We start from the raw sequence: 19,685 nt of genomic DNA, 5'->3' as shown, positions 1-19,685 counted from the left end.
TCCGTCTGTCTTTTTCTTCTGTGGTGCACCTGCTTTGCCGGTCCCGAGAGCTTCCTCTGTCTCTCTGCTGGGTAGTGAGCACTGGGCCTGGCATCAGAGCTAAGAAGTCGAGGGGCGGGGCGCTCAGTGGGATCGGAGAGCCTCAGGGAGGCTGCTGGGGGTGGGAAGGTGGTCTGCATGGTGCAGATCTGCTGCTTGAGATCATGGACTTCCTGGGGGTTTGAATCCCAGGAAGCCTTGCACTTCCTGCTTCTCTCTTAAGAGCACCCTTAGGTACTTGCTAGGGTTGTTGGGAGCACTAGGGAGATGGTAGATTATGGCCCCATCAAAGGGGGTGCTTGAGGTGAGCCCTAAACAGTCCTGCATGACTGGAGTGATGGGAGATGAGGGGCAGCACCCCCTTGCCCTCAAAGACCCTTCAGTAGTTGCTATAAGCTGTACAGCAAACCTGTCCTCCGGGCTGACCCTTGGGCTGCAGGCCATCACTAATGACAGAATGGCCTCCCTAGAACACCCACTGGGCTCTCATCAGCTGGGCACTCACTAGGCCGGGAGTTATGTTAAGTCGTCCCATACACAGGTTGGACCTCTTCCAACCTGTGAGCATGGTACATCACAGATAAGTGGTATTATCATTACCCCCTTATAGAAGAGGAAGCCCAGGCACCACTCACTGAGTTAGCCACTGTATACTGATCTTGATCTGACAATAAATCAATGTATCTGAATCCAAGAGTGTCATAGAAGAATCCAGAACGAGTTTTTCCTTCTCAAAAACCTTTCTCCTCTAGTTTACTGATTCCTGGGTGCGCTTTAACAGTTCTGAATAAAAGCCTCACTAGCACTTGGATGGAACAGAGTTTCAATTTGAGGACAGTCACTCCAGTCCTGCAGGAAGACCTGTGTCCTGCCAGCACCCTGTGACCTTGGGCGGGGCTGCTAACCCCTGCTTCCTTATTAGTGCACTGTGATGTGTGCATGGGTGTGTGGGGAGTAATCCAGTGCCCTTGATTGATTAAGAGATACTGCAGGGCTACTATTGAAATAGCATTTGTTGTCAAGTAAGCTTTCTTAGTTGCAGAAAAACTAGAAACAATGCAAATAAATTTACAACAGGCATAATAAATAAAGTTTTAAAACTTCAGAATATTCACTAGATGAAATAATATGTGGCCACTAAGAATGATAGTCACTTAAACACACCGTGGTATCCTGGATTGGATCTTGGAACAGAAAGAGGACATTAGTGAAAAAACTGGTAAAACCTGAATAAAGTCTGGAGTTTAATTAATAGTGTTAAAGTTAATTTCTTAGTTTTGATAAATGAATGTTAACATTAGGGGAAGCCAGGTGAAAGGTATATGGGGACTCTATGTACTATTTTTGTAATTCTCGTTTGAATCTAAAATTATTCAAAAAAATTGAATGACATTCACAAGTTGTTTGGAATATAGGAATAGTTTAGGCTAAAACATTCAATGAAAAAGACAGAATTCAAAATTGTGTGACAGTGTGATTACAGCTATGCAAAATTATTTTTCATAGAAAAATAGAGGAAAAGAAAATACGCAATTATTGGGACTTCCCTCGTGGTGCAGTGGTTAAGAATCCACCTGTCAATGCAGTGGACACGGTTTCGAGCCCTGGCCCGGGAAGATGCCACATGCCATGGAGCAACTAAGCCCGTGCGCCACAACTACTGAGACTGCGTTCTAGAGCCTGCGAGCACAACTACTGAGCCCACGTCCCACAACCACTGAAGCCAGCACACCTAGAGCCTGTGCTCCACAACAAGAGAAGCCACTGCAATGGGAAGCCTGCGCACCACAACGAAGAATAGCCCCCATTGCCGCAACTAGAGAAAACCTGAGTGCGGCAGTGAAGACCCAACGCAGCCATAAATAAATAGTTGGGTGACTATGAAATTGAGAGTTATTCAAATCCTAGGTTTTTTTTGTTGTTTTCCAATTTTTCCTTAATATGGGATCTCAACCACTTAGAGCTTTTCAGAAGCTGGGAACATCAGAAGGGACTGGTTAATTTCAGCAGGAAAGAGCCTTATGGAAAGGCTGTCTGATCACTCTCTGAGTCAGTAAGAGGGCCAGGGAGCAGGTCCCCACCACTCGGATTACAGCCACTGGCTGTTGTCTCTGGGCCCACCACCCCTACCCATTGCCTGCACAATGCAGGCATCCAGCCTGGGTTCAAATTAAACTTGTCATTTGCTAGCTTGAGACCTTGGACAGATTTCTTAATCTCTCTGCCCCTCAGTTTCCTGATCTGTAAAATGAGGCTTCTGTTAACTGTGCCTACGTCGTAGGGCGGTTATAAGGATTGAATGGGTCTGGCATGTAGTAAGCTCCATATACTTGTTGAAGAAAAAGAAATATCACCAGTGTCAGTGGAACAAATTTAAACATCCCTTTTTGACTCTTGCCCAGATTCAAAGTCCTAAGTGAGGGGGCTAGCAGGTGACTTGACACTGGTGATGTCCTACCTGCCAGAGTCAGGAGAGAGTGAGCGTCCAGTGGGCGGTTCGGCTTCCATAGAAGAAGGGGTGCTGCTTCCCCACAAGGCTCCACAGAAGACCAAGAAACCAGAGAGGATCCAGGTACTAAGCTGCGAAGCGGGGATTTTATAGTAAGTGCTCAATAAATAATTACTGAATGTATGAACGGGCAACCAAATAAATGCAACAGCTGCAACAAACAGTAGAGCTCATTTGGGAAGAGATGCCAGGAAGCAGGAAAGAGTTGGAGAGCCCAGGGTGTCTCAAGTGGCAGGGCTGGGACAGAGAGAAGCCCCGAAGGCTGCCACCTCCTGGTGCAGTGGCAGCAGCCCTTTGTCACGTGACTCAGTGCTCAGCTGGTGGCAGCACAGGGAGAAGAGGGTCCGCAACTCCGCTAACTTTTCCCAGCACCTTCCCGCCCCCATCACAGGGTCTGGATCTCCTTGTGGGCTGGTTCTCCAGCAAGAAGGACCCCAGGGTTCTCCAGATGCCCCCCCTTTTTCCCTTCCCTCCTCCTCCTGCCAGCCCCCCAGGTTCTGGCCACAGCCGGCAGGGTGTGCCCCCAGGTGCTGGCTCATAGCACCTTACTTTCTGGCAGCACTCCCTTGGGGTTCCTTGTTTTTAAAACAAAAATTTTTTAATGTATTTATTTGGCTGCACGGGATCTTCGTTGCAGCATGCGGGATCTTTATCAGTTGCGGCATGTGGGATCTAATTCTCTGACCGGGGATCGAATCCGGGCCCCCTGCATTGGGAGCGTGAAGTCTTAACCCCTGCACCACCAGGGAAGTCCCCCCACCTTGGGGTTCCTTGACATTCTGAAGTTTTTTGATCATCTCCTGAACTATGTTACAAATTCCGGGGTGGGATCAGGGGAGAGGAGGGCAGGGACCGAGACCCCTCAGTCCCAAGCTGCCTCCCCAGGTGTAGCACAGAGGAAGTTAGATGAGGCTTGGTTACATGGCCCCGTGGAAAACTCTTTGCCGAGCTGTCTCCTTTGGTCTCACTCTGGACCACGCACTGGACTATGATCCTGTGAGGTGGTGCGCGCAGGATCAGGATTCAAACCCTAGATTCTGACCCTAGAACCATGACAGATGCGGGACAGCATAATTTTCATTCTAGGTCTGCTCAGACTGGCCGAATAGTCAACTCACTTTGGCCACTCTGAGCTTATCTTTTCTTCAATAAAATGTTGGGTTGGGTGGGGCTCAGTGGGTGGTGGCTGGCGGGAGCGGCGTGTCCCCAGGCAGGAGCGATGAGGTCGCTCTCCACAGCTGGCCAGCCTCCCCGTGCTGGGGAAAGTCTCCTCTCCTTGGGCCCTGCTGCCCTCTGCTGGTCGAGGTCCAGCCGCCTGGCCCGTGCCCAGGGGCGGTCAGGAGCTGGGGCTGGGAGTCCGGTCCTGTCCTGTCCCGTGTCCAAGTGCCTAGCTCTGCCACTCACTGCTTTTGGTCCCACTCTTTGGCTTTCTGAAACTGCTTCCTCAGCTGTAAAGTGTGGGGATGGTGAGGGCAGAATGGGGTAGGATGTGCAGAATGTCACGTACAGCGCGTGGCCAGACAGGACTTTGTGATGCTGCTCTGGTGGGCAGACAGGAGCGGGAGTCCTAGAACAACTCTGTCTCAGATGCCTGGGTGTGAGGGGTGAGCTCGATGTATCTTTCGTTCATTGACTCCCCCAGCCCCCTGGAATCCCCAGGTTCCTTCCCGTTTATCTCAATGGCAGGGGCAAGCCGCTTAGTGAACATCAGACACTCCCCTCCCCCACTGGTTGTGTCCACATTGGAACTCCCACACAGGATGGGGGCTGGGAAGGCAAGGACCATATCCTGCTCACTCCTCCACCCCTGTGCTCCGCCCTGGACCGGGCTTGGTGTCCCCTCAGCAATCATGAACCCTGGAGGAAATTCCAACCTATCCTCCCAGCTCCCCTCAGAGGGTTCAGCCAGCCTTGCAGAAAGCCATCTGCCTCACACTCCATGTCCACTCCCCTCTGAGGCTGCCCATCCTTGTCATCAGGAGGGTCTATGTTCCCTCTCAGGCCTGGGATCCAGATTGGGAAGAGGGGACCAACACCCGGGAAACACTTCCATGCTTGCCCCTGCTTTGCAGCCCCTGCAAGAATGTTGCATAGCAAATAACCCTCACTTCATAGTTAATGACTCTAGTTAACACTGACTACGGACTGAATAAGCCCTAGTTGCATTAACTCATTGAACCCAACTCTGGGAGGTAGGTCCTACTCTTACCCTCATTTTACAGGTAAGGAAAATGACACAAAGAGGAACCTAGTGACTCCTCCGAAGTCACAGAGCTGGTAAATTGCAGAACCAGGATTTGAAACTAGGAAAATCCCCTGCTTTCCATAAGCTGGCCTACGTGTCAGAAGCCTTTAGCTTGGAGATCAAGCTCTGGGTAGGGTGGGTGGTCAGGTATTCCACGCTGTTTTGGAACAGCCCCTCTGGTCTCAGGCTCTGCTGGATCCCTAGCTAGTGGCTTCGGGATGACTTCCTGGAAGCTGTGAGTTCTCATCCTCCAAAGGAAGGGTCCCCAAGAGCAAAAGGCAGGAGAGAGCAAACAGGGTGGCCTGAAGTGGGTGATCTGCCAGCCACCCACCCCTTCCCACACCCAGACGCGGGGCCCAGGGTGCTGTCTGGGCGGAGGGGAGAGGAAAGCTTCGTGACTCACAGATAGTGTGCCCCACCCTCCCTGCGCAAGGATGCCAGGGAGTGGCCTGTCCTGGGGAAGATGACTTGGGGTCCCCTCCCCTACCCCTTGCCTTCCTGGCAGACACCCCCAAGGCTGGGCGGAGGCGGTGTTAAGAAATGAAGACACTGGTTTGTGGCTCTTGGCCCCAGCTGGCCTCCGGGCTGCACCTTCCCCAGGCTCCCACTTGTCTGGCCACGCCGCCCTGCCAGGCCGGTTGTGAGGAACTGAAAGCGGCTCCTCAGCTGGGCATCTCCAAGTGCTGCCACTCACCCTGCCCTCCCGTGACACCTGGGACAGCTGTGCGGTGGCCGGGATGGCTGGGGGCCTGAAGCTGGAAACCAGCCACCGAGTGGTTCCCACCTCTCCCAGAGCAGGTGTCTCAGGAAGGGGCTCGCCTTCTCACGCACGCAGGGGTGAGGCCTGCATTCTTCCCTCACTCTCAGCGTCCCCACCCTTCCCACACGCTGTCCACCCTCTCTGCAGCCACCGCTTCCCAGCCCAGAAGTCACCCGGCCTTGACTTGTGGTGGCCTGTTTCTCATGTCTGGGTGTCTGCAGCTGCCCTCCTGGCCACCCTGCCTGGTCTCGTCACCAGATGTGTCACCTTAAGGAATCCAAACTGGCCTTTCCCACAGCACGGGAACAAAGGCCCAGTTCCTTAGCCAAGGGCCCCACGCAAAGACAGTAAACGCTCTGGTGTGCAGGTGGGTTCGTGTGTGTGCGGTGATGTAGGAGTGAGGAAGCCAGCAGAGCCACAGGCTTCCTGGACAAGGTGGTGTCTGAGCTGGGCACTGAAGGATCTGGGGGTGGAGGGGGGTTTGAACAAGCAGTGACTGGGAGGAAGGGCAGGCCGAGGTGGGGAAACAGCCAGAGCAGAGACTTGGAGGCTGGTCCAGCTACCCTGGGTGTGGCTGGAGTGTCAGGTGTCCTAGGCGTAAGGTGGGGAAGGTGGGCTTCAGCCAGATGTGAGAGACCTCCCAGGTCTCCACCTGGCGAAGTTAGACCTCCTCTGGACAGGGGGGCTGCAGAAGGCTCAAGGTGACGTGACTGGATCTGTGCTTTGGAAGATTGCTGATGGTGAGGATGAAGGAGGCCAAGAGCCTAGAGGCTGGGAGACCTTTGAGGTGGTCCAGGCAGGCGCGGCTGACAGCCTGAAGTGGGACATTGCCTCGCGGCACTCGTCCATTTGTTCATCACTTATTTCTTTAGTGCTTCTTCCATGCGAGGCACTGTTTGAGGCACAGGGGATTCCAACAAACGCAGTCCGTGCTCTCAAGGAGTTGGCAATTCAATGGGAGACAGGATCACGTCAAAAGTTGATGAGCTCTTCGAGAACGTAAAAGAGAGCAGCCAAGGGTGGGGGGCGGGGGGAGGTGTGGCTGGAGAGAAAGTAAAGGTGTGAGTTCCTGCCTCAACTGCTCCCCTGCAGGCACTCTCCTCTCCAGCGGCCCCCATCAGAGCAGGCCCCTGCCCACTTCCCCCTCTGTGCAGTGGCCCCAGAAGCCGCCCTTCTCCACCTCTCACACCTGTGGATCCTTCCACCTCCTTGACCCCCATCCTGCTTCCCCGCTGCTCACAGACAGCAGTTGTTCCCAGACCTTGACCTCCCAAACCATGTCCTGGGTGAAGTACAGCCATGGCCAGAGTTGAACTTCAGTCCTACTTCTGGCCACATGACCCTCTTCTTCTGGAAACCTCAGTGCAGTGTTTGAAGGCATTCACCTCATTGGATGAGGCCCACACACATTATACGAAGTAATCTGCTTTACTCAAAGGCTACAAATTTAAAAGTAATCGGGGGCTTCCCTGGTGGCGCAGTGGTTAGGAGTCCGCCTGCCAATGCAGGGGACACACGTTTGATCCCTGGTCCAGAAGGATCCCACATGCTGCGGAGCAACTCGGCCTGTGTGCCACAACTGCTGAGGCCTGCACACCTGGAGCCCCTGCTCTGCAGCAGGAGAGCCACCGCAAGGAGAAGCCCACGTACTGCAAAGAAGAGTAGCTCCTGCTCCCAGCAACTAGAGAAAGCCCACGCACAGCAACGAAGACCCAACGCAGCCATATTTATTTTATTTTAACTAAATAAAAATAAAAGTAATCGGGACTTCCCGGGTGGCGCAGTGGATAAGACTCTGCGCTCCCAATGCAGGGGGCCCAGGTTCAATCCGTGGTCAGGGAACTAGACCCCACATGCATGCTGCAACTAAGAGTTCACATGCCACAACTAAGGAGCCCACATGCCGCAACTAAGGAGCTGGCAAGCTGCAACTAAGACCCGGTGCAGCCAAATAAATAAATATCTTTTTACAATGGTAATCATATCAAAAAAATACCTTCACAACATCTCAACTGGCATTTGACCAAACAACTGGGCACTGTAGCCTCATCAAGTTGACATTTAAATTTTTTTTTTTTTTTTGGCTGCGCTGCACGGCTTGTGGGATCTTAGTTCCCTGACCAGCAAACCTGGGGCCAAGGCAGTGAAAGCACCGAGTCCTAGCCACTGGACCACCAGGGAATTCCTGGGAAGTCCCAACATTTAAACCTGGCCATCACACCTATTTATTTATCTATCTAATCATCTCATTCTTGATATTCTTAACCCTGCTGAGAGATAAGAGGCAACAAGGCAGAATTTATTCCTCCTGTTTATCAGGTGAGTAGACTGACACTCTCTAGAACCAAGCCCACCACTCCATCACCTTCTAGCTAATACTCTCAGCCCTCCTTGGCCTGAGCCTCTTGTCTCGTCTGCCTGGCAAAACCTCACACAACATTCGACAAGACTCTCAGTGGCACTCATTACCCCCCAGGCTCACCGGGCTGTCTCTCTTTTCAGGGAAAGGCCTTTTCTCTCCTGGTAGCTTCCCAACCACCCCTGCATGCTGGGGTTAGGACCCCTCCTCTGTGGCATTGCAAACAGATCTGGCTTTGAGGGCACAAACTGTGGGTTCCCTGTATAATACCCCTAGTTCTTGTCATGGTGTTTTGGGCACATCAGGGAGCTCCTTGGACACCAGGCTGTTGAAGGCACGGATGATGGAGTCCCTGGTTGTCTCGGGGAAGGAGTCTGAGCCAGCGCTCAGGTCTCCTGACATCTGGTTCAGTACCTTGCCCTCCCGTATAGGATACACTGTCCAGTACAGCTCTACTCCATGCAATCCAGCCCGTGTTTCCTGCACACCTCCTTTATCCCTGGCACTGTGCTAGGCACCTGACAAGCAGCTTGTCACTTTACCCTCACAGCAACACTCTAGGACGGGCATGATTACCTACATTTGCCAGATGGCATGTTGAGGCTCAAAGAGTGTGACTCTCATAAAGTCACATGGCTCTGGAAAGTGGCAGGACTAGGATTCGAACCCAGATCTGCTACTGACTGGAGAGACGGAACACTCTGCCTCTCTGCAATGCCAAGAGGCCAAGCCACATCCCCAACTAGGGTCTGGGAACAAAGAGATGAGGGAGACGAAGAGCCTGACTTCAAGGGAAGCCCAGGTCTGGTGCAAGAAGTCAGTGTGAAAAGCTTCCTATAGCCAGATAACTAGTTCCAGGGACTCACATTTGGGGAAATTAGAGGAGATGTGTGAACTGGGCTTAGCTCACTGGGCTGGGGAGGGCAGGCAGGGGGAGAAGAGGGAAGAACATTCTGGGCATGGGGTGTGCTTGGGGAAGGAGCAATCAGGCTAGAAATCTAGGCCAGGAAAGGTTGTTTCCCACCCCTGAGCAGCTTATATTAAAACACTGGAGTGGAGCCTGTAATCCAGGTGTGGTTTTCTGAGCAGGTCCCTAACATCACTTCCTCTGCCTCAGCTCAGCTCTGTAACCTGAGCCATGAGCCCTCACCTGGAGGAAGTGGTCCCACCCCGGAGCTGTTTCCTAATGAAACTGAGGGGGTGGGTGTTAGTGGCTGGTTCTGTGTGGGTGGACCTCATCCAATCAGTTGAAGGCCTTAAAAGAAAAGACTGAGTTTTCCCAAGGAAGAAGGAATTCTGCCTCAAGTCAGTAATACGGAATCCCTGTCTGAATTTCCAGCCTGCTGCCCTGCAGAATTCAGACTCAAGACTGCAACATTGGGACTTCCCTGGTGGTCCAGTGGGTAAGACTCTGCGCTCCTAATGCAGGTGGCCCGGGTTCGATCCCTGGTCGGGAAACTGGATCCCGCACGCATGCCGCTACTAAGAAGTCCACATCCTGCAACGAAGATCCCACATGCCGCAACTAAGACCCGGCACAGCCTAAATAAATAATTTTTTTTTAAAAAAAAAGGCTGCAACATCAACCTCCAGCCTGCCCTACAGGTTTCAGACTTGCCAGCCTCCACAATCGCGGGGACCAATTCCTTAAAATCTCTCTCTGTATATATAGATCCTATTGGCTCTATTTTCCTGCAGAACCCTGACTATCCATTTTATCAGTCATATTACATACATCTATAGAATATCGTCTACTGTATTTATCATAAATAAAGGTGACACCTGTGAACCTTTTGTGGGCACTTACCGCGCGCCGGGCACCTGCTACCTTCTTCGCAGGTGTCTCGTGATGCTCTTACTCATCCCAGGGCTCCATGAGGTCATCTGTGATTGGTCCCATTTCACAGACGAGAGGCCCAGAGAATTCCAGTAACTTGCCCAGGGTTCTAAAGTGATAAAGCCGGATTTGGATCCAAGGTAGTTACACTGGGTCCAGTGCCTACGTGGGGTGTGCTCTTATCCACCATGGAAAGTGTGTGTAAAGGCATTTCGAAACAAAAGGCATGACGCAACTGAAAAGTGATGTCATTTTAGTGTTACAGTTACCACTGGGATGGGCAGGGCGAAGGGGGACGGGGCAGGGTGTGAGTTCTGTCTGGAGGGTCCTAGCACCACCGGGTCCTGAAGGTGCAGGCCCGGGAACACCCACGAGGTGGCGCCAGGCTGCACAGGCCGCTCCAGGATGTGTAGTCCAGGGCTGGGAGCTGGGAGTGATTCCAGGGGTCTGCAGGCCTAGCCCTCCACAGGGCTGGTGAGCCCGGGAACCCCCTTCCTCAGGCCTCAGAGGGGTTTCCCTCCAGTCCAGGGATACCAGCGCCAGAGTCAGGGGCCCGGCCTCGGTGGTGCCCATCTGTTTGGGGTACAGTTCGGTGGTCACAGCCTGGGGACTGGGTCCAGCCCAGCCAACTGGCCAGGTCAGCGCCCAGCTCCTTCCTGTGCCGCTGGTGTGGTCAGGGAAGGAGCGCCTCAGCCCATCAAGTCACCACACAACAGCTCTGGGTAATCCGCCTCCAGAAGTTGCGACGGCGGCTGCTGAGGGCCACCTTGGCCGCCTCCTGGAAGATGGTGTGGACGTTCTCCTGGAGCAGAGCCGAGCACTCGAGGTAGGCCACGGCGCCCACGGCCCGTGCCATCTCCTGGCCCTAACAGGGAGAGCGGACGGGGCCGCCGTCAGGTGGGTGCCGCTGGGGCCTCATGTCCAGCCAACCCCCAGCCCCCTTGGCCATCCTAGGTGCGTCTTCCTAGGACACCCACAGCTCCTGCCCCCTGGCCTGACCAAGCCCATCGATGGCTTCATCGGGTTTCCTGCCTCAGTTCCCGGCTGGGTCTCTGCCTCTCGAGGCATCAACTAATTAACTTCCCGGCCTGACCCAGGCATGCTGCAGAGGGGGGCCTGTGGACTGGAGACCTGGGGGTCCCCACCGGCTGTGAAGCCGGTAGGCAGGATCTGATGTGCACCGCACTCACTCACTCTCCATCCCACAGCTGGAAACTTCCAAGCCCGGCAGTTCTTGACCATGACTGCCTCCAAATCAACCCCTACCCTGACCCACACCCTGCGGGTGCCAGATGTCTGGTGCTGCTGAGAGGCTGGGCCGGAACAGCATTACCCCAGGGGTTTCCTCTCCTGGCACCCCTACCCCCGTGCCCTGGGCTGGGTTTCCTACCCTGTGGTAGGTCACAGGTTCCAACCTATTTTTCCGCAGCTTCTTCACCAGCAAGTTGTCCTTGCGCAGGTCAGTCTTGCAGCCCACGACGATGATGGGCACCTCCTTGCAGAAGTGATTCACCTCCGGGTACCACTGTGGGGAGGGAGGTGGGGAGGGGGTGTGTGTGAGCCATCAAGGGAGTGGGCCGCTCTCCTGCCCTCCAGGTAGACTCCCACAACAGTAATCAGCAAAGCCAGTTTAGGGAGAACTACTCCGTGCCAGGCTGAGACTTTACATGTAATGAACACATTAACCCCCCAAGTCCCTATGAAGCAAGTTCTATCATCAATCCCATTGCACCGATGCACTAACTGAGGCTCAGGGACGTTATATAACTTGCCCTTGGTCACACAACTGGAAGTGGCAGAATTTGAACCCAGGGGGTGGCACCCAGAGCCCGGTTCCCACCTGCTCTAGAATCCTACCTCTGCAAGGTGAGGGGTCCCATGACCGTCTCCCCAACAGGGTAAAATATATAAAGAAATCAGTGAGGCTTTAAAATTAAAGCAGCTCACAACATGGTTGCAGCAGCTGTTTGCCTGTTGGAGGGGGCACTCCTGTCCCGTGTCAGCCGCTCTTTGGAATGTGAGCCTCCAGGGCCTGGTTATTTCAGTCTGGACTATAACCTGGGAGCCTGGAAGCCAGGCTTTAGATCTCCAGCAGCGCACGCCTGCTCAGTTTCAGGAAAAATTGACATGAAACCGTCTGGCTTCTGGAGCCAGATGGGGCCGGTGTGCGGTCCCAGCAAGTCCTCCCCTCCACAGAACTGCCCTTGAAAAGGGTCTCCTCCCCGACTCCACTTTGCTAAACGCAACAGGGAATCCTCAGACCTCATCCTACCTGAGCCCTGACATCAGCGATCACTCCCTCTTCTGAAACCTGGTCTGCGCTTCACCCCAAGGCCGCGCTCTCCTGGTTGACCCCAGGTCTCCAGGTGACAGCCCCCCTCTCCCCCACGCCCAGTCCACAGCTCTCCCCCACCAGCAACTCCTACATGGATCTGCCCAGCCCTGCCCCCTCCCAGGAACTGCAGCCTCAGACTTCTGCCTGCCTGCCTGACCCTCCACTGGGATGCCCAATGGGCCTCCATCACCCACCTCCCCCTGCCCCCAGCTTGTTCCTTCTCATCTTGGGAAATGGCAAGTCCACCTTCCAGGTGCTCTGATCAAATGTCTCTCTCCCACCCACGTCCAATCCATTTGCAAACGCTGACGGTTCGGTTCTGCCTTCCGAACAGATCCGCTGGCCTCTCACCACCGCCTCTGCTGGCACCCCGGTCCCACCCACCACTTGCCTGGTCCTTGGTGCCTACAACAGTACCTGGCACACAGTAAGTTCTCGATAAATGCTGCCATCATCGTTGTGGTTATGGTTACTAATGCTGTCACTGGCTGTGTTCTGAGGAACCCTGGAGCGCGCCGTTCACGCGCGCGTGGAGGCCCTGGCAGCAGTGGGGGCGGGGCTGTGGCTGCTGGGTAGGAGCAGAGGAACTCAAGGGACCGTTTCCCTGACACCTGTGTGCAGCCTCGGGAACCTCTGAGATAACTGGGGGACATCCTGGGAGGCCGCTGGGAGCCAGCAGTCACACTGATGGAGGCTGAGGGCTGCTGGAAACTGATGGCTCGTGTGACCTTGGGCAGGCCCAGGCTGGGGAGATGCGGGGGCCTCTGGGTCACCCAGCATCTTCAGGCAGGGTCACGGTAGAAAGAGCCACAGCGTTCTGAGTCTGCAGTATGGGGCAGACAAGGAGCACTGGACCGGGAGTCAGAGGGCCAGTCCAGACCCTGCCACCAAATCCCTGGGGGACCCGACTAAGTCTCTCTAGGCCTCAGTTTCCCCATATTTATGCCAAAGGCACTGGACCCGATGCCATCCAGGGCCTGCCGAGCTCTGACAGTCTGCTGGGTCAAGGGTAGGGGTGGAGCAGAGTGGCCCAGCTGTGGGGCTGTGCCTGTCTGCCCCCCCCACCCGCTGTACCCACCCGGTTAGAGATGTTGTCAAAGCTGTGTGGGCTGGTGACGTCAAAGCAGAGGAGCAGGACGCTGGCGTCAGGGTAGAACAGGGGCCGCAGGCGGTCGTAGCCGACTTGCCCTGGGTAGAATAGGGGTGGTCACTCCCTCCAGATTTCCTGCCCATTGTCAGCACCTCCCCAGCATCAGGGAGGTCACCCCAACCAAGACCAAGGGCGGGTGTGGATGGGGATGGTCTGGGTCAGGGCCTAGACCTGTGCCTCAGGATCCAACACGTGAACGTCCCCCTCGGGGCTGTGTTCCCCTGGCTGGCCTGTGGGACGTGCCAGCCCTGGCCTGGGCGAGACCACTGCTGAGAGAGCCCTGTTCTGGAAGGAGTGGGGGATGTCTGAGGCCATCACTCAGAAGCCTGCTTTGCCCTGGACTTGGGGCGGGGATGGGGCATGAGGAGAAAGAGGCAGGCGGGACCTGGGCAGAGATATCACAGCCCAACCAAGGTAAGGGGGCTTCTGGGATTCCCGGAGTTTAGCTTTGAGTTCTGATGTAGATTTGACTCTGAACCCTCTTGTGGGCTAGGTCAGGAGGCTAGAGGGCAGAGGTCACGTTCAAACAGACCTTACAGAAGCTAAAGCCAGGGTGGACCGCTCAGGAGGCCAGGAACAGTCCACCCCTTGAGAGCTAAGAGCTCCGACTCACCTCCAGGACATGGTGGGCTGCTCTGGGCTGGGGAAGCAGCAGACACAGAGGCCGAAGCGAGGAGGGTTCAGGCTCCCGGGGGCCCTAATCCTGGCCAACACCTGTCCCCTGGAGACTGGTTGGCCTCCCCGGTTCAGAAGGAAGGGAGTGGGTCCCTTCCTCCCACTCTGCCCCCCCGCCCCGAGCCTGGCACCCACCTGCTGTGTTCCTCCCACTCTGTCCCTCCCCCAGCCTGGCACCCACCTGCTGTGTCCCAGATGTGAAGGTGCACGGGTTTGCCCCTCACGTGCAGATTCATGGTGAGCTGCTCGAATGCCGTGGGGGTGTAGCTCTGAGGAAGAAGGGGTCAAGGGGGCAGCTGAGAAGGCGGCATCTGAAGCCGGTGGTCACAGTGCCCAGGCCAGAGTCCAGGAGTGCCCGCGGCACTGCCGCTCTTTGGAGTAGCTTGGAGCAGAGTGGAGTAGCTTCTGGGGGGGAGTCGGCTGGTGGGTGGAGGCCTAGAGCTGCCACTCTGTAGCTGTGCACCCTCCCAAGGCACTGAGCCTCCCTGGCCTCCTCTGCGCCTAAACAGTGGGTCTATTAAAGCCCCCAGCGCGGCACGTTGCTGAAAGGATTCAAGGAGGCGCTTCATGCGGAGCCCTGAGCACAGGGCCTGGTAGAAAATAAGCACTCTACACGTGCCGGGACTGTTATTTTTATCTCTGTCCTCGTCCAGACTGTCCCATTTCTGAGCCCTCCTTCCTGCCGTCCCCTCCTCCTGCAATGACATTAACCTATGTTTGTTCATTCACTCACTTACTCATTCATTCATTCATGAGCACCCTCGCTGGATCCGATTCTGGACACCCGGGAGCAACTAATAAAGACTCGTTGCCTGCCCTGGGGAGCTCCTAGCCTTTGGGGGCCCCTCCTTTGCCTCTCAACCTTTCACAATCCAACCAGGATGCCCCTGTTTCTGTCTCTCTTACCTGCCCTGCCTGGCCCCAGGGGGAGGTCACCCAGGCCAGAGGCCCCTCCACCCCAGGCCTGCTGAGCCTGAGCTCACCCTGTCTCCACAAAGACTGGATGAATGGAAGCAGGATGGGCTTTTACACAAGTGCAGGAGTAAAGAGGGGGAGCTTTTACAGACGGGGTCTGAGCAACAGGGGAGAAGGTTTTCAAAACCCTGCCACGACACAAGCCCTTTGCACCAAGGGGCGTGCTGGACCGCCTGCATCTTGGGTGCCCAGGCCTTGTTCCCTTGCTCAGGGCTGGGTGGGGGGACCACAGACGGGGGGATACTGTGGGGCCCTGTGCCCTGAGCAAGACTCTTCTCTCTGGCCTCAGTTTTCCCATCTGTAAAATGAAGGCCTTGCCAGCTCTCAAACCTTGTGTTTCTTTTTTTTTTTTTTTTTATGCGTTACGCGGGCCTCTCACTGCTGTGGCCCCTCCCGTTGCGGAGGACAGGCTCCGGACGCGCAGGCCCAGCGGCCATGGCTCACGGGCCCAGCCGCTCGGCGGCATGTGGGATCTTCCCGGACCGGGGCACGAACCCGTGTCCCCTGCATCGGCAGGCGGACTCTCAACCACTGCGCCACCAGGGAAGCCCCCTTGTGTTTCTTTTAAATGAAGAGGTCTCTTGGGAATTCCCTGGCGGTCCAGTGGTTAGGACCCTGTGCTTTCTGTGCCGGGGCCTGGGTTCGAAACCTGGTCGGGGAACTAAGATCCTGCAAGCCGGGCGGTGCCCAGATAAATAAATAAATAAATAGATAAATAAATAAATAAATGGAGAGGTGTCTCTTGTGCCTGGAGGAAGACAGGTCCCAGGAAATCAGGGTCCCCAAACAGGAGAGGAACCTAGACAAGGCAGGTCCAGCCCTCTGGTGGCAGGCATGTTCTTCTCCCTTTCCCTTCAGAGTGTCCTTCACCATGCACTGTCTGGACTTCCCTGGTGGTGGAGTGGTTAAGAATCCGCCTGCCAATGCAGGGGACACGGGTTCAAGCCCTGGTCCGGGAAGATCCCACATGCCGCGGAGCAACTAAGCCCGTGCGCCACAACTACCGAGCCTGCGCTCTAGAGCCCGCGAGCCACAACTACTGAAGCCCGTGCGCCTAGAGCCCGTGCTCCGCAACAAGAGAAGCCACCGCCAGGAGAAGCCCGCGCACCACAACAAAGAGTAGCCCCCACTCTCTGCAACTAGAGAAAGCCTGCGTGCAGCAACAAAGACCCAACGCAGCCAAAAAAAATAATAATAATTAATTAATTTTTTAAAAAATTGTGAAAAACACACACTGTCCATCAACTGTGAGATGCCCATTTCCGCACTGTAACCTCTCTGCAATTGGGATGGGTCTCACGCTCAAGGCCATCTCAGAGCCCAGGACAGTGGTGGTGAGCGACCACCCCTCCCAGCACTGCTTCTGGGCCCTGGCTGGCCTAGCCTCTCTGTGGCACTCTGTGGTGCCCCCCACACTGCCATCATGGTTGGGTTCTAACAGGCAGCATCTGGGGGCCTGGAAACACATCCCTCCCCCTGGCTAAAAAAAATGTGACTGGCCAAAGGATGTGACATCAGCTCCAAAAACCACAAAGCAAGAGTCGGCTCGATGCTGCCATAGTGGAAAGAAAGGCTGACTCTGGGCTAGCAGGCCCGGCTGCTCCTGCCTCCCGCATCTAACCCCCCAGTGCTGTACCACCCCAGGGCTTTGGTGGGGGCTGGGATCAGCAGCAGGGGGACGTGATGTTGGAAGCAGACCCACCCGTGGACTCCCAGGGGAACTGGGCTGAGTGGGGCACGGTGGGTGGGTGTGTCCAGCCCGTCCTGGTACCGGTGAGTCCGCTTGGACAGGCAGTAGGCATGTCGGTGAAGGAGTGACAGTCCACATGCTCAGGCGTCAAGGACATGCCAGGTACTCGGGGCCGTCTCTCAGCCTTACCTTCCACCTCACCACCACTCTCGGATCTCTCCACCCGGCGAGGTCGAGTGAGGGGTCGGAGGCTCACAGAGGCTGAGCAAAGTACTGAGGGCCCCAAAGTTTGTTGGAGGAGACTGAGGTGCTAACCCAGCTGTCTGAGCGGCTGGTGTGCTCTTACTCTCCAAGGCTGAGCCCACGGGACATCCACTGTAGGGGCAAGAGCTGGGGGAAAGACACGATGTCTCCCAAGAAAAACGCTGGCCACTTTTCAGTGAGTCCTTCCTGTTGCAGCTCAGAGCTGAGCCCCTGACCTGTATGAACTCTCTCATCACTGCGACCCTGGGAGGTGGGCACCACGGTTATTCCTATTAAGCAGTTAAGGAAACAGGCACAGAGAGGGTAAGCGGCTTGCCCCAGGGCGCACAGCTGTAAGTCGCAAAGCCGTGATTCGAAGCCAAGGCTGTCCGTCCCACTTAGCCATGCTGTGCCACCAAGTGTTCTCTTAGGACCCGCTATGTTCCCCAGGCTGCCTAAGTCAGTCCCCGGGACACCTCCCCCGGGTAGGTGGCATTCTTGGCACTTGACGGCCGATGTCACTCCCGCGGGCAAAGTGAGAACTGCCTTCGACCCCACGCTCTGCGGGGAGGCAGAACGGGCGCACTTCCCTCCCGGGGTGGGGAAGGATGCACCCAGGCCGCGGCGCCCCGTTGAGCCCGAGGGGCCGGCACTCACCTCGGGGAAGGCGCCCTCAGCGAAGACCATCAGCAGCGACGTCTTCCCGCAGCCGCCGTCGCCCACCAGGACCACCTTGACGGACCGCGCGCCGGGCGGCGCCTCCTCGCCTGAGGCCTGGGCCGCCTTCATCACGGGGCAGCGGAGGGAGGGCCAGGCGCAGCGGAGCGGCGGCCTCGGGGCCGGCGGGGCAGGAATGTGGAAGGGGCGGGGCGGAGCGGGTCGAGGAAGTGCGGGCGGCGGCTGGCGGCTCAGGTGAGAGGCCGGGCGGATTCCGTGGCCTGGCGCCGGCTCGGCCCTGCCCCTCGCATCCCAGGTCCCAAGTCCCAGGCGGCCCGAGGAAGACACACCTCTGTGTGGGGCGCTAGGTCACAGGAGTGGGCACCGAGACTCGGCCTCCGTCCTCAGGAGCGCACCCTGGTCTGATGGGGAGCAGACACGTAGCTGGGCAGTGATGGTGTGGACGGGGAAAGAGGAGCGTCCTGGCCCCCTTCCCCTGGAGAAGGGAGGTGGGGGTCAGCCCTGCTGGCCCACTAGCTTGCTGGGGACAGGGACTAATTACCTGGTGCCCAGCCTAGGCGGGGCACCCAGCAGGAGCTGGTGACTTTTGATGGATGAATGAATGAGTGAATGAATGAATGTGCATTTCCCCAGGGCTCTGGAGAAGCCCTCCACACCACGGCCTCCCTACAGGTGTTTCAGGGCAGGTGGGAAGGGGGTGATCTGGCAGGCCTTTATGCGTTAGTCACTGGCACTGCCAGCTGGGCCTACCCTCCCCCAGCCAGCACCAGGAAGTCTCACTACAGGCGCGTCTCACCTCTGCCTCGGTCATGGTCTGGAGAAAGCGATGGAACCTTCCATCTGTCAAGCGCTTAGAGTAGGGTATGGTACGTGGTTGGTGATGCTATGTGTGAGTGATTCTTATAATTTAACCAACACTGATGGCTCCCTGTGCCCACGGACCTGGGGACCCTGAACCGTTGAAGTCAAAGTCTCCCACGGCCTAGAATGGGAGACAGGCAGGACATCACTGTGATAAGAGCTACAACAGTTGTGGGGGACAGGCAGCAGACGGGAGTCGGGAAGAGGGGCTCCTCACCGGGGTTGGGGGTGGTCAGGAAACCCTTCTGAGAAAAGGGGCCAGTGTCTGCAGGAAAAAGTGAGACACAGTTAGATAGTGGAAGGATAAAGTGTTCCAAACGGAGGCAACAGCACGTGCAAGGTATGGAGGCAAGGGGGAGGGGGATCCTTTGCCGGGGGTTGGGGGGCGTGGTGTGGTTCTTCCCTGTGATGATGGTGAGGTTGGTTTGGGGAGTTGGTGCAGGGGGTGAGGCTGAGGGTTAATTAGGGCCTGGAGAGTGAAGCACTTTGGACACCAGGAATAAAGACAGAATTGAACTGGAAACTCACTGTCACCTGACCTCCCACCCCTGTTAGTAGACAGAGTCAAAACATGTATTTAAAAAACGGGCACAAGGGCCCCCAGATCTTGGACTGTTTTCACTGAAGCTCAGACAAACAGAGGGCAGAAGTTTTGGGGTTTCACACCCTTCCCCACACAGGTCATGACATCATTCCTCATGGCGTTCCAAGCCAGGCAGGTGAAAAACCACCCTCAGCCCCCTTTAAACCTCACTGTGGCCCAAAGAGGCAGCCAGGGCAAGAGTCACGGCCCCTACTGCACAGAGGCAGGGCCCAGACCCCTGACTCCCATTCCAGGCTCACCCAGGGCCACAGTCAGCAGGCTGAATGAAGCCTCACCTGGATGGAGGGAGGGCCCCAGGACATCCCCAACCTTTAGGCCCCTTCCTCCCCAAAACCACCAAAGGGCTGGGCAGTGACCTGGCACCAGGCTGGGTGTGTAGCCACTGATCAGGACTCCCCGCCCCAAGGAGTGGTGGGGAGGGACCCCATCCCCCAGCGATCAGCTGTCAGCCTCGTCATCCCCTAGTCTCTCCACTACTGCTGTCATCAGGCTTTGGGTGGCAAGGCTGGGAGGCAGGTAGGGTCAGACCAGGGGTGGAGGGAGCTGAGAGTCAGACAGAGGCTTTTGGCCTTGGTTGCTATGGGGATAATCACTAATGACACTCCTGATATGCGTCATGCTTTAGAGTTTCACTGAACGTTTCCTAATAGTAACAGCGCCCATTAATGGATTGCCAACCGAGTGGAGGCACTGTCCCCTAGCAGGTGGGAAGTGTTAGCCCTGGT

At 56.1% G+C, this 19,685-nt stretch overlaps 1 protein-coding gene across 3 annotated transcripts; it reads right to left on the bottom strand.

Annotated features, from left to right (window-relative positions):
* Window positions 1-9,985: 9,985 nt before the first annotated feature.
* RHOD (ras homolog family member D) lies at window positions 9,986-17,648 on the bottom strand. 3 transcript variants are annotated; one of them, XM_032638771.1, is made up of 5 exons: window positions 17,475-17,648; window positions 14,091-14,178; window positions 13,163-13,272; window positions 11,140-11,274; window positions 9,986-10,614 (listed from the first exon to the last, which is right to left on the bottom strand). In XM_032638771.1, the coding sequence occupies exons 1-5, from the start codon at window positions 17,604-17,606 to the stop codon at window positions 10,447-10,449; spliced, it is 633 nt and encodes a 210-aa protein (XP_032494662.1). In that variant the 5' UTR covers window positions 17,607-17,648; the 3' UTR covers window positions 9,986-10,446. The 3 variants fall into 3 exon arrangements, with proteins under 3 accessions (XP_032494662.1, XP_032494664.1, XP_032494665.1); XM_032638773.1 differs by having other exon boundaries at window positions 11,165-11,274; XM_032638774.1 differs by lacking the exons at window positions 13,163-13,272; window positions 14,091-14,178.
* Window positions 17,649-19,685: the final 2,037 nt, after the last annotated feature.

This window comes from Phocoena sinus, chromosome 8 (genome assembly GCF_008692025.1).
Source record: "Phocoena sinus isolate mPhoSin1 chromosome 8, mPhoSin1.pri, whole genome shotgun sequence".
Classification (NCBI taxonomy): Eukaryota; Metazoa; Chordata; class Mammalia; order Artiodactyla; family Phocoenidae; genus Phocoena; species Phocoena sinus.
The sequence above is the reverse complement of the archived record's forward strand: the minus strand, read 5'-3'. Positions and strand labels throughout refer to the sequence as shown.

Bases quoted from the DNA above. Each gene is read 5' to 3' on its own strand.
- RHOD (XM_032638771.1), bottom strand. From the start codon at position 17,606: ATGAAGGCGGCCCAGGCCTCAGGCGAGGAGGCGCCGCCCGGCGCGCGG. The intron at 11,275-13,162 runs GTGGGTACAGCG...CCCTCCCCACAG, and splicing joins TTGACAACATCTCTAACCGG to TGGTACCCGGAGGTGAATCA. The intron at 10,615-11,139 runs GTAGGAAACCCA...TCTCCCTGTTAG, and splicing joins AACCTGTGACCTACCACAGG to GGCCAGGAGATGGCACGGGC.